General features: G+C 43.9%; 1 protein-coding gene across 1 annotated transcript in view; it reads left to right on the top strand.

Moving 5' to 3' along the window:
• MMP19 (matrix metallopeptidase 19) overlaps positions 1-12,907 on the top strand; it is a 41,131-nt gene extending 28,224 nt beyond the window's left edge. The window contains exons 7-9 of the mRNA XM_089680290.1: positions 249-413; positions 8,606-8,733; positions 11,694-12,907. Of these exons, the coding sequence (XP_089536416.1) occupies positions 249-413; positions 8,606-8,733; positions 11,694-11,930 (530 nt within the window). The 3' untranslated portion in view covers positions 11,931-12,907. The remainder of the gene's footprint in view (positions 1-248; positions 414-8,605; positions 8,734-11,693) is intronic.
• Positions 12,908-19,673: the final 6,766 nt, after the last annotated feature.

Genomic DNA, 19,673 nt, shown 5'->3' with positions numbered 1-19,673 from the left:
TATCTGCCTTAGTCTGGAAGAGAATACAAGTGAATAACAGCACACACTTTTGCATTGAGAGGTAAGGTTCTATACCAAGGGTTGAGATTCCTGGCATACAGGCAAGTCAAGCACAACACAATAGCTACACAGAGCATACAGCTTCAAAATAGAGATCAATCACCCTGAAACATAAAATGGTTATTCAAAACATCAACTGAAATGCTTTATCCTAAAAAGCTTATCCTCTGATCCTTCTGTCCCACTAGGACCTTATGGGAAGACCTATGCTTTTAAAGGAGATTATGTTTGGACAATTACAGACTATGGCACCGGTCCTGTTACCAAGATCCAGTCCCTGTGGAAAGGACTTCCAGGAAATCTGGATGCTGCTGTGCATTCCAAACGTACCAAACGCACATATTTCTTTAAAGGTAAGATGCAAAGGCTTCAGCTAAAATTTCCTTGTTGTATTTCCCTTGAAATCCTAAATATATAGCTCTATTCTAGCGTATCCTCTTTTTGTATTTTCAATGTTTTTTATTAACTTTTTAAACATTTTAACAAAGAAGGACTTGAGCAAAAGGTACGCCCATCAAGGGGCTATCAATGGCACATAAAAATAAAAAGAACAATGATATAACACCAACAGTGCAGAGGGCACGCTCACGCAGGGGCTATCAATGGCACATAAAATACAAAACAGTGATATAACACCGACAGAAACACAAGCCAAAGGCAAACATCTGCCACCTCACATAAATTAAGCAAAAATAAAGAGGAAAAAAGAATAAAGAAGGAAGAAGAAGACAAGACCAGAAGCAGGGGTCTGGGAACGCCAATACCAAACAGCATCATAAACCCAAACTAGCGGGGAGGAGCGTGGGAAAAGCATATGTCAACCACGACTCCCATATTTTCAAAATTTTCCGTAGGGAGTCATTGCGGATACTCAACATCTGTTCATTGAGCATCAAAGTGGTCATACGGTCCTGCACCTCCTGAAGAGGGACAAATGTACTTTTCCAGGCCTGAGCAATTGTTCTAGTTACCGACAAGAAAAAATAGGAAGCCAACTTCTGCTGAGGAGCCAACAGGCCCCATATGGCACAATGAAGCAAAGCATACCGAGCTTCCCGGCATATGGAGAGATGGAATAAGGTGTAAAGATGGCCAAATACACGAGACCAAAAACTTATCTCAGGCATAACCACCATATATGCAACACATCTCCACGATGGCCACAACCCCGGAAGCAGCGGTTACTATAGGCATTGTTCGCCTGGGCTATACGAGCTGGGACCCAATACCAATGAAACAGTACTTTGTATGCTGCCTCCAGCGTGGCTGTATAAAATGAACATTTAACTATAAATGACCAGGCCTTATTCCAGTCCTCCAGATCCACGACCGCCCCCAAGTCGCGCTCCCACTCAGCAACATATGATAGAGACGTACACGTTGAGCATCTATTCAAAGATGCATAAAGTAGGGAAACAAGACCCGGGGTGCACGGACGCTGTTGGAAAAGCTGTTCAAAGGCAGATTTTTTGACATGGGAAGGCGGAAGTGCCATGCAGTGAAGTCAGCCAGTGCCTCAATTGAAGGCAATGAAAAAATTCTTCCTGAGGGACATCCTGTGATTCCCGAAGAGAGTTCTAGGTGGGAAGGACCGATAAGTCAAAAAGTGTTGAATCTGTGAAAAACCATTGGCCACCCACCAAGAGTACGCCCCTGGTTGATCTAAACCCAGCGGGAAAAGAGGATTATTGATAATTGGGAGCAAAGATAGAAAGGGTGACATCAAGGCACTGGAGTAGCATACCGAATCCTACACTTGTAGGCCATGGAGCAGAATTGGACTCAATGTCTTCGGGCATAGGGCAGAGGGGAGCCATAAAAACATTGATGTCGCAATGGGGACACAGTTAGGTAGTTCCAAAAGGACCCAGAGAGGAAGAGTGCAACATAGACAGTGGGGCCATCTGGCTCGCCTGATAATACTTAGCTACATTAGGCACCCCAAGACCTTCCTGCAGTCTATGGACAAAAAGCGTATTTCTGGAGACTTTGGGGCGTCTGTCAGCCCAGATAAATCGCATAATCCTCGCCTGAATCAACTGGAGGAAAGGAGGAGGAACCTGCACTGGGAGAGTGCAAAAATAATACAACAATTTAGGCAGGATAGTCATTTTCACAAAGTTAACCCATCCTATCCAGGGCAGGTGCATAAAAAGAGTGCATAAGTGTCAGGACGCGGGTGTTCTGCGGCATCGCGTCGGGCGGCGCATGCGCAGAACACCAGCACTTACCACCAGGCGAGCGATAGGACCTGGGCGCGCACGGCGGCAGCGATGTTCGCGCATGCGCACTCGCGATTGCGGACACGCGCCTGGCACCAATGACAGCGCGAGGCAGGCTATTTAAATGTGGAATCAGGTATGTCAGATTGCCGTTTGGTCTTATTACTTTGTTCCTGATCCTGTGTTCCTGTGTATCCGTTGCCGACCTCTGCTTGTTCCTGATCCTGCTATTCTCCTGATTAACCCCTGGCTTGCCTGACTACTTTTTTGCTTGACCCCTGGTACTGCGCTGCCTGCATCCTGCTGAACCTGGCTTGTGACCTGACCATCCTCTGCTCGCTCCTTCTGTACCTCGCTGCTCGCAAGATACCGACCCGGCCTGTCTGACCACGCATACCTCACCCGACCATCCATCCTGCTCGGATCATATCAGTAGGTCTGTCTGCCTCTTCCAATCAGATTCCGTCCCTGCACTCCCCTGCCAGTACTCTCTACCACCGCCGGACGCACTCGGGGGTCGTGACCTGGTTCCAGTCTGCGCCAAGTCCATCCCCACCATCAGAGGCCCTGGTGAACAGCAGGCTGGGACTTAGACCCCGCGCCCTGAGGAAATCCGTGCAGTGGGCTGCTAGAGACTCTGCCAGGCGGCACCTAACAATAAGAGAGGACACAGAGCGAAGCAATGGATAATAATTCACAGCAAACAAAGAGCCATAGGTAAGGGTCAGGCAGATGGCCAAGAATTTAAGCGAAGAGGAATCCCATTTGTAAGGGAAGTAGGACTGTAGGCGCGAAACCAAATCCGAGGCCAAAGTAATATTGAGAGCGACAGTCTTATCCAAATTAATACACAGACCCGAAATCAAGAAGAAATGTGTAAGAACCTGTTGCAAGTTTGGGAGCGTCGTCAAAGGATTAATGAGAGTCAAGAGGGCATCATCTGCAAAAAGGCTCAACTTAAATTCCTGTCCCGCGTAAGGGACACCTGATACATTACAATCAGCCTGGAGCGCCAAAGCCAGTGGTTCAAGCGCCAGGACAAAGAGCGCCGGGGACAGGGGACATCCCTGTCTCATCTCTCGTCAAGTAGGAAAGGGATCTCAGAAATACCCTGCATACTTAACTGAAGCCGAAGGGGAAGAAAACAAGGCCTGAATCCGAGAAAGGATAGAATCCCCAAAGCCCCAGCACGAACGGCAGGTATTCCCAGGATAGGGAATCAAAAGCTTTGTATATATCGAAAGACAATAAGAATTCCAGAATTTTCCGCTGTTGCAGAAGGTGTATAAGGTGGACTACTTTACAAACATTATCACCCGCCTGCTTCCCAGGGATGAAACCTACTTGGTCCCTGTGGACTAAACTACGCAAGTATTATTGATACAAAGACTGAGAATCTTGCCCAATATCTTCAAATCCTCATTAAGAAGAGAGATGGGCTGAAAGGATTGCGGTTCCTGCACGCCTTCTGTTGTCTTAGGAATCATTGAGATATGAGCTCTAAGCACGTCCAGAAAGGGCACAGAACCATGTCGCAATTCACTGAAGTAACCAGCCAAAAAGGGCACCAACAGGGTTGCAAATTTCTTGTAATAGAGACCTGAAAAGCCGTCAGGACCCGGGGCCGTGGTAGACCGTAAAGATTTGATAGCTTGAAGTACTTCCAATACGGTTACACCTACATTAAGGGCTACCCACGCCGCTTCAGACAAGCCAGGGAGTTGTAGATCTTGTAGGAACACTTCCACCTGAGCTACAGGAAAGGGATCTAGTTTGGCGAACAGGTGTGAAAGGAAGTCCGCGAAACGCGAGACGATCTACTGGAGATTGGAAGTGCAGCCCCCCGCAGAGAGCTGCAACTGGTCTGGTTTGTGGGGTTTCCCCACAGAATTGAGTTTCCTAGCCAGCATTGGACCCGGTTTATTAGTACAGGTATAAAATTTATGTTTGGTCCAATGCAAGGCCCGTTCAGCCTCTGAACATGCAACTAAGTCCAATTCTGCAGCCAGGGTGTCTCGCCTTTGTTTATGGGCCGCAGACGGGTGCGACTTCCAATGAGCATCCACAGAGGCCAGCAGAGCGTGAAGGTCCAAAAGACGATGCTCCCGCACTGCAGCCAGCTATATCATGTGGTCCCGCACCGTAGCTTTATGGGCCTCCCATAGGGGTACTGCTGAAGAAACAGATTCCGAGTTCTCCATAAAATATGTTCGTATGAAAGATAAAATTTGCTGGCAGGTGACCTGAGTAGCCAATAAAGACTCGTTAATGTGCCAGTAAAAAGGGCGCCGTGCCAACCCTGAAAGTGAACCAGGGGATCTGGTCTTACCAGGGCGAGGAAGGGATAGATATCTGCTTGACTAAAGGAAGCTGATGGACAAGCATAAATACGTGGTCGATTCTGCAGAAACTGTTATGAGGATTTGAGTAGAACGTGAAGTCATGCTTAGTTGGGTGAAGTTCCCTTCCAGTTCCGCAGACTGCGAGTGAGTGCATACGTTCTCCCTGCACTAAGTCATGAGAAGGGGCCGCCCCCTGGGCATAGCACCTATCTAGAGCGGAATTCAAGGTAACATCTGAATCCCCCAAAAGAAGAAGGCCCTTGGAGTGTCGGGAAATGACGGTACAAAGATGGGAGAAAAATTTGTGCTGCAAGCGATTGGGGGTATAATAAGAAACAAAAGTGACCTGATCCCAGAGGGTACCCTGCAGGAGCAAGTACCTGCCCATGGAGTCCACTATATTCCAAGTACAGGTGAAAGGAAGATTGCGTTTGAAGGCTATCAGAACACCCCATCGTGATAATGTGGCGAAAGATACCGTGGGGCGGAGGACTGGGCAACCCTGGTTTCCTACAAGCATACCACGTCAATTTGAGGTGAGGTGATGAAAAACTTTAGACCACTTCTGAGGCGAAGTAAAGCCTTATATATTTTGTGAATGTACTTTCAAAAGAGGTGAAGCCATGGCGGGATTGGCATAATCCGCTCAGCAGAAAAGGCATAAGTCGGCCAACAATTTCCACTCCCAAGGACAGCCGGTGCATGGCATCCCAAAACCCTGAATAAAACAAGAACAGAAAAACCAGAAAAGAAGAGATAAAAAAGACACAGAGAGTATGTACAATGACATAGCTGTATCACACCTATGGTGAAATGTATCCTACACTCAGAGGATACCAGTTTGGGGTGACTACCATCGAACAAATGGCTGCAAATGGATACATCAAAAACATAGGACCCCAGGGGGCAAAAAGGAAACAGACATAACATAACGTAGTCCCATATTAGTAGATATACGAGTCCCCAGGAAGTGGGTCACACCCGTGGAACCCTTTCTTGTAGGAAACCCAGCTAGGCTTTAGGAGCCCAACATCCTCTGCAACGAAACCCAAACAACACAACCCAGATGGTCCCCTACCCCAGCGGCAAAAAGTCAAAGACCTCAAGTCCAGGAGGTGACCCCCCAACTGAAAGAAGGAATCCCAAGGGAGGCAGCCGAGCAGGGCCCAATCATATAACACTATCAATACTGGAAATGCCTAAAAGGCTAAACTCACGGTCCTGGCAACAGGATTCAACAGTAAAGCACAATGGAGGAAGTCCTGGATGCAACTTCTGTCTGGGGAAGAGCAAGTTGGACTTGGTCTTAGAGGGGTCCGAGGGAGGGCCCTCTTTCAACTGGATGCCTTCACCCAGAGGCGGACCAGAGGAAGTGGCCCCACCGGGGATCCAGATTAATGTGCCGATCTCTGCGCAGCGCCTCCTGGCGGGATAAGGTGAAAGGATTCCAGGAGAGAGTAGGCCTCCTCCGGCGTGGCAACAGAGTGGCTATAGCCCTGGTAGTCGAAGGTGAGGCGGAACGGAAAGCCCCGTGAGTACTTAATTCTGCGATTCACCAGGACCGAGGTGAAAGACTTCAACTGGCAGTGCTTCTGAAGAGTGATCTGGGAGAGGTCCAAGAAGAGCTGGTAGCGATGCCCCTGGAAACTGCCCCGGTTTGTTCCTGGCCACCAAGAGAATGGTTTCCTTAGTGCGATAATAGGTAAATTTGATGATAATGTAGTGTTGGTGGTCAAATTCACATCGGTCAATGGGAATGGTGGGAGCTAGCTCCTGAAACAGGGCAGTAGCGCTTGAGGTAACGGTTTCCGGAATGCTCCGTAAGTTGCCGCGGCGGGAACAGTTTTCGAAATCTTCAAGCCAGAGTAGAGTTCTTTCAAGCCAGTTCTTTCTTAAGGTTGCACAGATCCTGCTCATGGTTTTCAATGACCATGACCACAGCGTCCATTTTATTCTCAAGATCATTTGGCCGATTGCCCTGCTCCCTGATTTTTCTGGAGAGACATTCTGCCAGCCTGGAAGTAGCGGAGGGCAATTCTGTCTGCAGCATAGACTTGAAGTGATCCAGGAGCTCAGCATCCCGCAGAGCCGCTGCGGGGGACTGCAGGGGTGCCTGACGCAGTGTCTGTTTCATCGGCAGGATCCGGTTCACCCACGAGTAAAGGCGGCGGCGGGTCCGAAATCAAGGCTGGGGCTTCTGATGCGGCCTCCGGCAGGCAGGTCGCAGGTTCCGCCATGGCCTGTCGAGCGCTGGAGGCGTGGCTGGCCTCCGTTTTTTTCCCCATCAGGGTGGGTGGGTGGCAGCGATCTGGGGGGCTTGGTGGGCAAATGTCTGTCCCCCTGGGTGAGGAGTACGCCTACTGAGCAGCCATCTTGGATGCTGCTCATGAGCGCCCCCCCCAGAGTATCCTCTTTTTAAACATATTTCCTAGTCTCTAGCAGCTCCGAGATAAAGCATGTTCTCTGCCAACTAGAAGGATCTGAACCAGTTCATTCAGCTAATGATCTTCCCAATGCCCAATGAATCTTAAAGGATAAGTTCACTTTTAAAAATAAATAAATGCCCTTTTTTTTCAGGTAAAAAAATGTTAATTTACAGGTTTTTGGTTTTTTTTTGTACTGGAAAGCATTGCACCAGCAATCAGCAGATCTCTGGTGCTATGCAGGACTCCTGCAAACCTGTCAGTGGCTGTCAGGACTTGTAGTTCATTCATTCACAAAACTCTGTGAGTAAATGACGTGGCGATTTTGGCGGAACACCGCTAAGCCATGCTGTTTTCAAAAACTGACAGCTATGGGAAACTTCTCGCCGTAATGCTTTCACAGGGAGAGAAGGCAGTGGACAGCGGCTGCAGCTGTGGGAACATTGCAACCAATTGAAAAGCTTTTTTTTTTTTTATTAGCAATGACTCCTATTTTACTGCCTAAAGCTGACCATGCATGGATTGAAATTCAGCCAGTTCAGGAGGGAGTGGCCGAATTGTGATCCCTGTATGGCTGTCCCCGTTGAACAGAAATCAATTCTTAGATTGATTTCTGTCAAAAAGGAATGTTATAAAACCTTTGTCAGTCAGCAGCTGCAGCCAATCGCTGTCAGAATACAATGTCTTAGATGAGACGATTTCCCCGTTTACCTGGTTGTGTGGATGGAGGAATCCGTTCCTTTTTTTTTTTTTTTTTTTTGTTCAGCCCGTTGGCCGATAGAAAAAAAAAGCAATGAATAACCTATTGCCAGTTTAAAACCTGGCACTATAAGATGCTTTATTTTACTGTAAAATCAGTTTCCTAATGAGGCCTCCTATTTAGAATAGTCAAAGTCTAACTACCGAGGTGGAAAAAATCTCAACCTTCTGCTCTCTGTTCCTAGCATAAATGTTTCATTTCAGATGAATCCAGATACATTTAATAACAGAAGGTTTTTTTCCCTTGTAGCAGTGGTGTGACACGGCTTCTAGTTGTTAATATATGTAGTCACAAATCAAATGGCATTCTATCTGATCTGTGCTATATACCGCAATGTTGGTCCACTCTGCAGTGTGCATTTTATAGACAATTATAGAATAAAATGCACATCACACTGTTGAGCCTGTAGTGGTCAGTGAAGTCCATGGAGCACAGGCCATACCACCGTCTTGTAAATGTGGCCTTCAGATTTCTAAGCTGGCCACACACTTGGTTAGATTTACCAGCAACAATGTAGTGTGAGGGTCTATCTAAACAATCTTGTCAATAAATACCATTCAGGTAAGCCTGTACAAAACACAGTTGGTGGTAAATCCAAAGGAAATTGTGGTTTGACAAAAGAAAATTCCATGAAAGCTGAAATGGATATTTATCTCTGTAGTCTAATTTTCTCCTGACCCTCAGTAAAACTTTGATAGCATGCTATAGACTTTTCTGGAGTGATGGTTTAGAAATGATTCACCTTTAATACTAGTTCATGTCAGGATCTAACCATTGGTTGTATATGATCTTTTTCAGGTGACAAATTTTGGAGATACACAGATTTTAAACTGAACTACGGATACCCTAAAGCGCTAACTCGCGTACCCCCGAATATTAGTGCAGCCTTATTCTGGGAAGGAAACCAAAAGATATTCCTGTTTAAGGTAAACAATGATTCCAAGCAATTCACTGGAACCCAGCTTGCAATGATATTTGTACAGTACCTATTCACATTTCAGAGTGGTGCTAAAAGGTTAAGTTAACCTTTACGAACACGTTAAGCACATGTTTAGGGTGTAACATGTTGCTAAGCACTCAGCTCACCCTCCTTCCCCATGACAGTGTGCAGGGGTTCTTCTCCCCTGCAGCTGCTGTCACTTTTGAAATCAGTGCAGCTGTGCGGGGCTCCACCCACACAGCTGTGCTATTCATTCATAGAGATTTGTGAATGAATAAACTACCAAAACAGCAGATGGATTTGCAGTTCTCAATGGACTACATGTACAGTAATCAAAGCACTCTTAGTCCATTGACACTTCCTCCAATGAAAGCCCATACAAGCTGGAGGAAGAGATTGCAGGAAGTGGATATTGTACTCGCAATCCACTGATTGTGGGTGCAATGGTTTGCATGCTACCGAGGGAAAAAAAAAATAAATTTTTTTTCCTGCAAAAATATGTTCATGCATTTTTTTCTCATAAAGATGAATTTAGACTCTAATACACCATTCAGGAATACCAATTCAACGCCTTTAAGCTCCGAAGGGGTTCTCATCTCCCTCTCATTTTACTCTCAGCAGCTGGCTGGTTTCTTTCTGTTCCAGAACTTGCTGCATTCCCAGAACCATGACGCTAAGCAGAGGTTTTCTAATTTAAATAGTTTCTATGAAATGTTTATCATTAGTAATAACAAAGATAGCAAGAATGTTATATTCTCAGAATGAGTGTATGTATGTATGTGAATGAGCTAGATGATTACCACTGCTATAGTCTCTTTTCTGGGACATGTCAGAATAATAAACACGTGGTTCAATAACTATGAGAACCATAGGCACATGGCACACAAACAAGGAAGATAATTCTGTGTAATTAATGAATTTGGCTCCCCCTATAGTCCTGCACAGCCTGTCATTCAGCATTTTCCAAACAAACTTTCATTCGGAGACATACAGTATACCAGTCTTTGAGCTTTGGTTTTGGTATTTATTGAGGGGATTAGAACTTTGATAAGGTAAGGGGGATTTGGATGCCCAAGGGAACCGAAGTCTGAGGTCAGCTTCTTGAACTATTCACAAGCTCCTGCTATCCAGCAACACAGTCTCTAGGGGAGTGCTAGCCAGCAGCTCCTAGTTGAACCACCCCAGACCCTAGATGAACTTCTCTTCACCCAGCAATCTGGAGACTCTCTTCCTGAGCAGAGGATCTGGATCCTGTGTTCCTTTAAATGGTGAATAGTCACTAGTAGATGACTAATCTGGTTTCCCACCAGAGTGCTCCTTCCCCTATCCACCCAGGGGGTGCAGGTGTACTTATTCAGATCCTCTCCTGTACCGCTTGTGGGTTGGCTGCTGCTACCAGGTCTATCAGCTGGGCTGCTCCATCCCTGCCATACAGGTGGTCCTCTCTCAGGGGGCCAATGAGTCCCGAGCTTTCCTCCTCTCTGACTCCAGGCTCGCAAGCAGGCCCCATCTCTGTAGGCCTCCTGGCAGCCTTCCTCCTCCAGCCTCACATCTTCCTGCTCCACACTCCTCTCCCACCACCACTCCTGCTGCTGAACAGGCTCTTACACTTTTAAGGGAGTCCCAGACCCTTGCCAAGCCATCTGTTGGGGATTGGCTGAGGTCCCTCAAGAGTGCAGCCAGCCACTCCTCAGATTCACCCACTGCCTCTAAGACCCTCCTCCGAAAGCCTCAGAACAGAGGGAAATTTCAGAGGAGCTGGCCTGCAGAGTCTCTCAGCCCTGACAAGAATTTGACCCCTCTGGCTCTCCCACCTGAGCTGCTAACCAGCTCCTGACTAACCATTAGGATCTAACTCCCCCAAACTAACCTAGGGGGGTGCTACATTAGTTTCAAAATAGGAAGCTGGGTAGCCGCACATTGTAACAAGAATGTCCTATAATTTATTTGACCAAATGATCCAGATAAAAACATCACAACACCATAGCCAGAAAGATATGTATGGTGAACCTGCATATCTCCTTGGCTAGGGTGCTGTTATGTTTTTATCTGGAACATCTGGTTAAATAAAATATTGGACTTTCTTACTACAATGTGTGGCTACCCACCTTTCTATTTTGAAGCTTCCCTCAGTTGCACCTCTATGCAAGTCATCTGATGGGGTAAATTGGGTGGACCGACCTAGAGTGGTGAATTGTATAGGAAAAAACAACCCCCCTAAGTGGGACTTTATAAGCATCACCAGAGTGTATAAAAGGTGCATCAATTTTTATTAGACATAGATGAGTGAGAGCCATAAAATATTAAATAGGCAGTTTTACATTCAATGATTACAATGATACCATACAAAATTATGTCGACATAACAGAGTTCCTGGGACATAATTTTGTAACATTTTGCCTTCAGTTACAGTATACAGGTAAAAGCACAGAAACACAGAAAAAAGGTACAATGCTTACTTGCAGTCTTTTCCTTTCCATTAATTATTTTTATTCACTAGCAATGTTCCTTGCTTTCTATGAAAAATGTGACTACTCCAAGAAGAGCCAGTTGCCTAGTACAACCCCCTCCCTCCTTGCACATCAAAGCCCTCTCCTCTTCTGAAAGTGTCTGTGCTGGTCCGGCTCCTCCACCCCTTCCATTTTATATAGCAGGGGAGGAAATGAAGGGGAATGCTGTAGAGAATCATTTTAGTGCTTTAGTTTAGCTCTGAGTCTGCTGCTGACATCACATTCAAGATGGCGATCCCCAGCAGCAGTCTCAGGGCTTTTTGATGTCTACACAACGCAAGCTTTTACAGGTATATATGATGCATAAACTATGTTACATTCTCATATAATTTTCTAAGAAGATTTTGTTGGAATGAATGGTCTGGTGACAAGTCTCTTTAGTTTTATACTGAAAATGTCTTCAAGTAAAGAACCTTAAGGTGACTTTGTTTTTAAGGGTGACGATTACTGGCAATGGGATGAGCTGGCCTGGAGTATATTACAGCCCAAGAAAATCTCCAGTCTGTTTACTGGGGTTCCTGGAAAACTGGATGCAGCTCTTACTTGGAAGAACAGCAAGATCTATTTCTTTAAAGGAGACAAGTATTGGCGGGTAAACAAGCAGTTACGCGTGGATCGCGGATACCCACTGAGCAAGGCAGAACGCTGGATGCAGTGCATCCATCTAGACTGATGACACTGTTATACGTTTACCCTACCAGAGCACATCTATACCTATAATAGACTGAAGATCAATTGGTAAAAATGTTCTCTGTACACTGACCACTGCTGCGTTCTTAGGTGTGTTCACCTGTCAGGACAACATTCAGCAGCACTACTTCATTATTTGCCATTATTTATTGCTGGTGTCTTTGGATGGATGCACAAAACCTGAAAAGGAAGGCAGTGACAGATTCACATATTTCATTTATTGCTTTGTGCAACTGCTGTCTTAATATGTGAACTTCATGCCAACAAAAGCAATCTATAGAAAGTTCAACTGCTGTTCCTTGATAGCTTGGACATTTATATAATTCTAAAATCTATATAATAGAATTTACAGATATTTCTACCCAAAACAGCACCACCTATGACTGAATATTTGTACTGCACTATGCAACCAAAAAATATATTCTTCCTCTTTTGTAATGATCCAAAGAAGCATTTTCTATAGAAGGGTGAAATTTTTTTGCCAATGAAATATCAATTCCAATCGTTATTCTTATTTTTAAAGCTAGTCTGGGGTATTTCTGTACTCATGTTCACTATATTGTTATTATGGTTAAAAATAATACAGGAAAATCTATTTCTTAGATAGGCTTTCATCATTAAAACAGGCACCAAAAATATGATCTTGATATACTTTAGCACTTAGGAAGCCTTTATCAAGCTAAGCGTACTTCTATACTAACTGGTATAATGAGGTAACCTAGATTAGTTATACGTCTAGATAAATATGAACTTTACATCCAATACTTTGGACTGCATTCCGCTGTGAAATATTATGCAGGCATGTATGTGGGATAATAGCAGTGGATAATGTATAAACTGTATGCATCTGGATTTAGAAGGTTGATACATGAACCTGCTATGACATTTGAGACCTTGCAGTGTCACCTGCTGGCAGGTGATGAAATTTAACTCCAAGCAATAAAATATTTTGTAGAAATATTTGTTTTGTAAAATTGTATTTCTGTATCAAGAAAACTGGGGCAAAAACATCATATGTTTCATAAATATTTGAGTACATTATTTAATATTTTGCAGGAAATTTTTTTTTTGCATCTGTATCATTTAGTTCAGTGTCCATCAAGAAAAAAAAAAAAGTGTATATAAACCCATCTACATCCCTTTAGCCATATTGATTGTGGTAAATCACACTAAATTCAACCATATATTGCAGCAATCCAAATATTAGAAATACATTTTTTTAAATCTATTTAGTTTAGTCACGTGATCTCTCTCCTTAGTCTCTGCACTGCAAAGTCTGAACTGTGGGCGGAGTTAAGGCCCAACCCATCATGTGTCTTTACTCACATCGTTACTGTGTACTGCTATATTCTGCCTTGGGCTGTCAATCACTCAGCTGGATCTGTCCCGCCATGAGGCACAGAGCATCATTTGTCTTGTTGGATCCACCTGAGCATGTGCAAATGGTTGGCAGTCAGCAGAGGGCGGATCAGCCAGAAAAACATTGCCACTGGGATTGAGAAAGTCCTAGTAACTAGAAGGATCACCACAATTTCACAAGAACAGTGGCAGCACAGTGGCAAAATGGTTAGCACTTCTGCCTGGCAGTACTAGGGTCATTGGTTCAAACCCCAGCCACGGCACCACCTGCCTGGAGTTTGCATGTTCTCCCTGTGCCTGCGTGGATTTCCTCTGAGTTTCCTCCCACACTCCAAAGACATGCTGGTAGGTTAATTGAATCCTGTCTAAATTGGCCCTAGTATGTATGAATGTTAGGGACCTTAGATTGTATACCCCTTGAAGGTTAGGGACTGATGTGAATGTACAATATACATGTAAAGCGCTGTGTAAATTGACAGCGCTATATAAGTACCTTAAATAAATTGAAGGAGAAATCATAAACACACAAATTTGTTTTTGGTAGAAAATTTGCATTTTGGGTTTAAGGACACCTTAAAGTGTTACTAAACCCCAAACCCTGCATCCACTATATCTGGTCTCCCACAGTACACACAACATGGAAATCCAATTATTTTAGTAAATATAAACTGCTAAATACCTTTTCTCATCACCAGTATATAGCAGTCTTGTGACTTCTGTCAGTGTTCAGCAGAACACTGGTTAAAGCTTGTAGGAGGAATTTTCTTTCTGCTCTAGGAGGATGTGAAAGTCCTGACCCTCTGTCTGGATAGTGCTGATTGGCCCTGTGCTGATCACATGCACTCTCCCCAAAAAAAAAAACCCTCTAGCAATACACACCAAACTGAGCAAGTGCATGTGACTACGGATTCAGTCTGTGTCAGGTGGTCATTTCAACAAGAGGAGAAGCAGTGAAGAGAGTTTCAAACAGCCTTTTTACACAATGCAGAGGATTAGCCCCTTATGTTCCACAGTGAGTATAACAAGAATGATTTACTGCATATACAGACTGATTTCACTGTTGTAGGTTTAGTAACACTTTAACTACATATTAATATATAGTATCAGGGAAGGACTAGGAACATTTGACCTCAGGGGTAGCAGATACAACCAAAAGGGACTTTCATAGTAGAGGCAAACTTAAAAGTGCTGAAGAAAATGTTCCATGCAAAATGTGCCTTGGTGCTGCAATGATTGCTGGGCATGGGGAAAGGTGGGTGTTCCTAAAGAATATGGTGTATTATGATACACCTTTTAACATCTTCCAGAATCCACTTCCTTAGCTGTCGGCATTTGGTCACTGGACATCAGCCTTATAGGAAATTGGTACTGGAAGACTTGCCTCTGGCAGACGCTGTGATCACAAGTCTGAATGGGAAGCAGATATCACAACCAGCATCTGTCACTGACTGCACCTCACACTCCACATGATAACTGAATGGCAAATGCCCCCCAGCTGTTCTTCCTTGTATAGCATACAGTACATCAAACTAACTGAATATCACAGACAAAAGAAAATGGCATCAGCATGTACTAAAAGAAAGCTATGTAATTCTTGTAGATCCCCACCTATATACACAATTGGGGACAGTCCTTTCTGCTGAAGAGATTGATCAGCTAGGTTTCTTTTTCCTATCAGTCCTCCATATGAACCCGTTATTAGGAGACGTACAATTGCAAGCTTGCTGCTGAGTCTATGTGTTCTTCATAAATATCCTTTTCACATTTGCCTGTTTTTCCTTACCATCAGTTCTTAAAAATAGCCTGTTTATTATAGATCTCAATAGCTCAAGCTGAAGCATATTTACACAAGTGAATGAGTCAGAGGAATGACTCACCTCTTATTGGACAACTCAAAGGTTTAATCCAAAGAAACCCAGCCTCAAGACAAGCAAGTACTTCTGTGTGGTTTAGCTAACCTGTAACACTGGTAATCAATTATCATGTAATGTTTATTTGTAAAAACGAATGACAGATACTTACCGTAATTTTCCTTTCCTGACAAGCTCCATGTCAGCACAGCTGGGTAAGGGCCCTGCCCCCCCATGCTTCCAGGACCTAACTCATACATTTGAGCCCACCTGTAGCCTCAGCGTTCTGTAACTGTTCCTACCAAGCTGGTTGGGAATTGTGCCGAAATGGAGCTTGTCAGGAAAGGAAAATTATAGTAAGTATTTGTCATTCAATTTTCTCTTTTCCTGACAGCTCCACATCAGCACAGCTGGGAACTAACTAGCCACACAGAAAGCTTCAAATCAGAAGGAGAGGCAAAAAGGCATAAGATGTCCTGGAGATCCACTCTGTGATAAGCACCGTGACTTGGGCCTACTCTAGAATCTGATAAACCTTCGTCAGGAGGGAGCAACTGAGTGCCTCCTTGTTTCCGGATGTAGGCTAGTCTTTGTGCTGTCTAACTTCAGCAGAACAGGTCCACCCTGGATAAAGTGACTGAAGGCTAAGAGCCTGAAATTCCATTCTTAACTCCAGAATGTTGGACACCAGCTTTGACCCTTGAAAAAGGCCATTGGTCCTCAGCCCATTGCTCCTGAATTAGGGCCCTCCAACTACTTTGCTGGTGTCTGACTGCACCACAAGCCACTAGGCATCAGATGGGAATGACATTGCAGAAGATCCTACTTCTCTAACCACAAGTTTAGGCTCACTTTCATACAGGGCGTAATCCATATCTTCTGACTTAGGCACTCTGACTGCTACCAGTCTAGAATACCAACTTGAAAGGGGGTGAGAGTTCAACTGAACTTACCTGACCTGCTGGAACGAGGCAATTTATGTGGCCCAATCTGAGACGTGAAGGATGAAATATCTCCCAAATATGACCTGAAATGCTTGCCTTGAAGGACCATGTGTCCATCACCAAGTGCACATAAGACATGTATGGATGGCGCAATCCACAAAATACCAGAAAGCATCCTGACATGAAGCTGTTCTCTGACTTCTTGGATTATGTGCTGACTTTTTCTTTGACTCCCAGCCAAAAATGCAGAAGCCACCGTCTCTGGAGTGAACATGGAAGCTGACTCTTGAACTTCAGTCACTTAACAGAGGTTTATCTTGAGGCAGGAAGTCAAACTGACCACTATTAATTTAAGCTTCACCTTCTAAGATCAAGAACAATGCAGTGATTGAGTACGTCCTTAAAGGCCACAGCATCTTCTAATGGGAAGGTCGTGTATGTGGCCAATCCTATAGGGCACACACCAACCCAAGGGGTGATTCAAAACCCTTGACATTCTGCTGTGACAACATGCCTCAATCTTTTAGAACAAGCACTTGACTCAGTCACCATAAGGGATTTGTCAAGCCTGGACACAGGTCATTCTAATCTTGTTCAGAAGGGACTGAAGAGGATTGACTGGCTTGAGAAGACTCAGAGACCAGTTATAATGGCCCTAAAAGGAAGAGTGGACCTTGGCAGAATAGATGGACCTGGCAGAAAGTGAATTCAGCAATTCCTTTAGAGTGTCTTCACCACATGCTTAATTAATTGTGACAACTTGGTCACCATCATCTTAATCATTGTATACTTGAACAAAGCAGGAATCAGACAGTCGTGTTCATCCACATGTTCTTTGGATGAATCTGACAAGGGTTGATTTGTCTGAGAAGGTAATGAGACTGCTAATTGGCAGAATATGACCGCTTCACAAGGTGAGTGGAAGCAACTCCTTTAGAATGTATTGACCTAATGGTCAATGAATCTGACTTGTTAGGTGTCAACCTCTTTATCCCTGGCTGTTTGAACCAGCAGGGTTCATACAGTCATGCTCATCTGACTCTTCTTTTGAAAGAATCTGAAGAGGATTGTTTGCTTGGAAGGCTACGAAACTGCTCCTAGATAGAATAGATAACCTCTTCACAGTGTGAGTGGAAACACCCCTTCACAGTTTATTAGCCTCATGTGACAACCTGTTAGGTGTCATCATCTTTATACTTGGTTACTTGAACAAAGCAGTATTCATGCAGTCATGTCCATCCATATCGTCCTCTTTGGAAATTCGGAAGAGGGATGCTTCGGCTGGGAAGACTAGGCAGCTTCTCATTGCCAAAGCAGATAACCCTTTCAAAGGGTAAGTGGAAACCACTCCTTTAGAGGTTTTTGACAATCTGTTTATTGAATGTGACATCCTGTTAGGTGTCATCATCTCTATCCCTGGTTGCTTAAACCAGCAGGATACATAGTCATGCTCGTCCGCATCTTCCTGTACATGTTTATAGAGTCTGAAGAGGCTGTCTTGCCTGGCACAGCTATCAGACTTCTAGTTGCCAGAACATATAACTCTTTCACAGGGTGAGTGGAAACAACTCCTTTTGAGTGCACCGGCCACTTGTTTAATGAATGTGACAACATGTTGGGTGTCATCATCCTCATTTCTGGTTGCTTGAACAAAGCAAGATTCATATTGTCATGTTCAGTGTCTTCAGACTCTCCAAAAGGGAAGAGACAGATGATTTGCCTGGGAAGGCTATGAGAATGATCATTGTGAGAACACATAACCCATTCACAGGGTGAATGGAACACTTACACTCATGCTCATCTCACAGTCATGTTCATCTGTGTCTTCTTTTTTGAAAAGTCTGAAGAGGGTTGTTTTGCTTGGGAAAGCTCTGAGACTGCTCATTGCCAGACTAGATAATCTTTTCACAGGGCTTTGCCTGCTGCTTAACAGCTTTCCGCCTGCAATGTACTGCGGACGGGCGTCAGCTACAGGCAAAGCGACGTATGGGCACGTCACTCTGGCTGAACAAACACAGGGGGGAGCTACGCACCCCATCGGGCACGCAGCACTCCCCACTCGCGACAACTGTGTCCAGAGGATACAGCAGAATGAACATCTCGGTGATTATGTGATTGCTATGCGATCACATGATCACAATGTCAGCAAAGCTGTTATTATTATTATTATTATTATTATAATACAGTATTTATATAGCAATAAAAAGGTTTGCTCAGCACTGAACATTATAGTGGGGGGACAGTACATGAGACAATACAGTAACAATACAATACACGAGGGGGTCAAGGGCCCTGCTCTTTCGAACTTACAATCTAGGAGGTTATGAATCAATCTGATTCATAACAGCTCTGCTTCTCTTCCTAGTGAGATGTGATTGGCCCACAGCTGTCACATGATACATGGGGCCAATCACAGCACCCTGTACCATGTGACCAGCTCCAGCCAATCACAGATCACAATCCTAAGCTCTCAAAAACCTAACTCATTCATGACAGTTCATGAATGAGTTAGGTTTATGACAGTAAGTTTTGCACTGCAGGAGCAATGATCTTTATTTCTCCTGCAAAGCAAAGTGTAAAAAAAAAAATCCCTGATCACACCCATACAGTAGTACAATGTTACTATGGTAACATTGTACTATTCTGATAAAAGTATTTTTTTTATTAAATACCGTTGCTCTAGGGAGAGAAGAGAGAACACGACACCAAGTAAAGGCACTACATTTTACGCACACACGTTAGATTAGCACATTTAACACTTTGAATGTCCCTATTACAGTTGCAAGAAAAATTAGTGAACCCCTTGGGATTACGTGGAGTTTTGCATGAATTGGTCATAAAATGTGCTCTGAACGTCATCTAAGTCACAACAATAGAAGAACAGTCTGCTGAACATAATACTACACAAACATTAGATGTTGCAATGGTTTTATTGCACATAACATGTAAACATTCACAGTGCAGGGAGGAAAAAGTATGTGAACCTTTGGACTTAATAACTGGTTGACCCTCCTTTGGCAGCAATAACCTCAACCAAACGTTTCCTGTAGTTGGCATGTGTGAGCAATACATCATTTAAATGACAACTTTGTGTAGAAAAAAAAAATTTCATTTTCAGAAAATTTGTGGCAAAAAAAATGTTCCATGGACTCAAAATGCCTCTCTGCAAAATACCTGGGGTGTCTACTTTCCAAAAAGGGGTCATTTGGGATGGAGGGTTTGTACTGCCCTGGCATTTTAGCACCCCAAGAAATGTGATAGGCAGTCAAAGTAAAAGCTGTGTAAATTCCAATATATATACCATAGTTTGTAGACGCTATAACTTTCACACAAACCTATTAATATACATGTATTGGGATTTTTATTTGGCAAAGACATGTAGCAGAATACATTTTGGCCTAAATTTATGACTTTGAGTTTATTGGATATATTTTATAACCAAAAGTGAAAAATATTGTTTTTTTTTCAAAAATTCCGGTCTTTTTTATTTATAGCGAAAAAGTAAAAGTAAAAACTGCAAAAGTGATCAAATACTACCAAAAGAAAGCTCTATTTGTGTGAAAAAAGGGCATA

The sequence above is a fragment of the Staurois parvus genome, unplaced genomic scaffold (assembly GCF_062004578.1).
Source record: "Staurois parvus isolate SC_StPar_1 unplaced genomic scaffold, SC_StPar_1.0 ptg000017l, whole genome shotgun sequence".
NCBI classification, from domain to species: Eukaryota; Metazoa; Chordata; class Amphibia; order Anura; family Ranidae; genus Staurois; species Staurois parvus.
The sequence above is the reverse complement of the archived record's forward strand: the minus strand, read 5'-3'. Positions and strand labels throughout refer to the sequence as shown.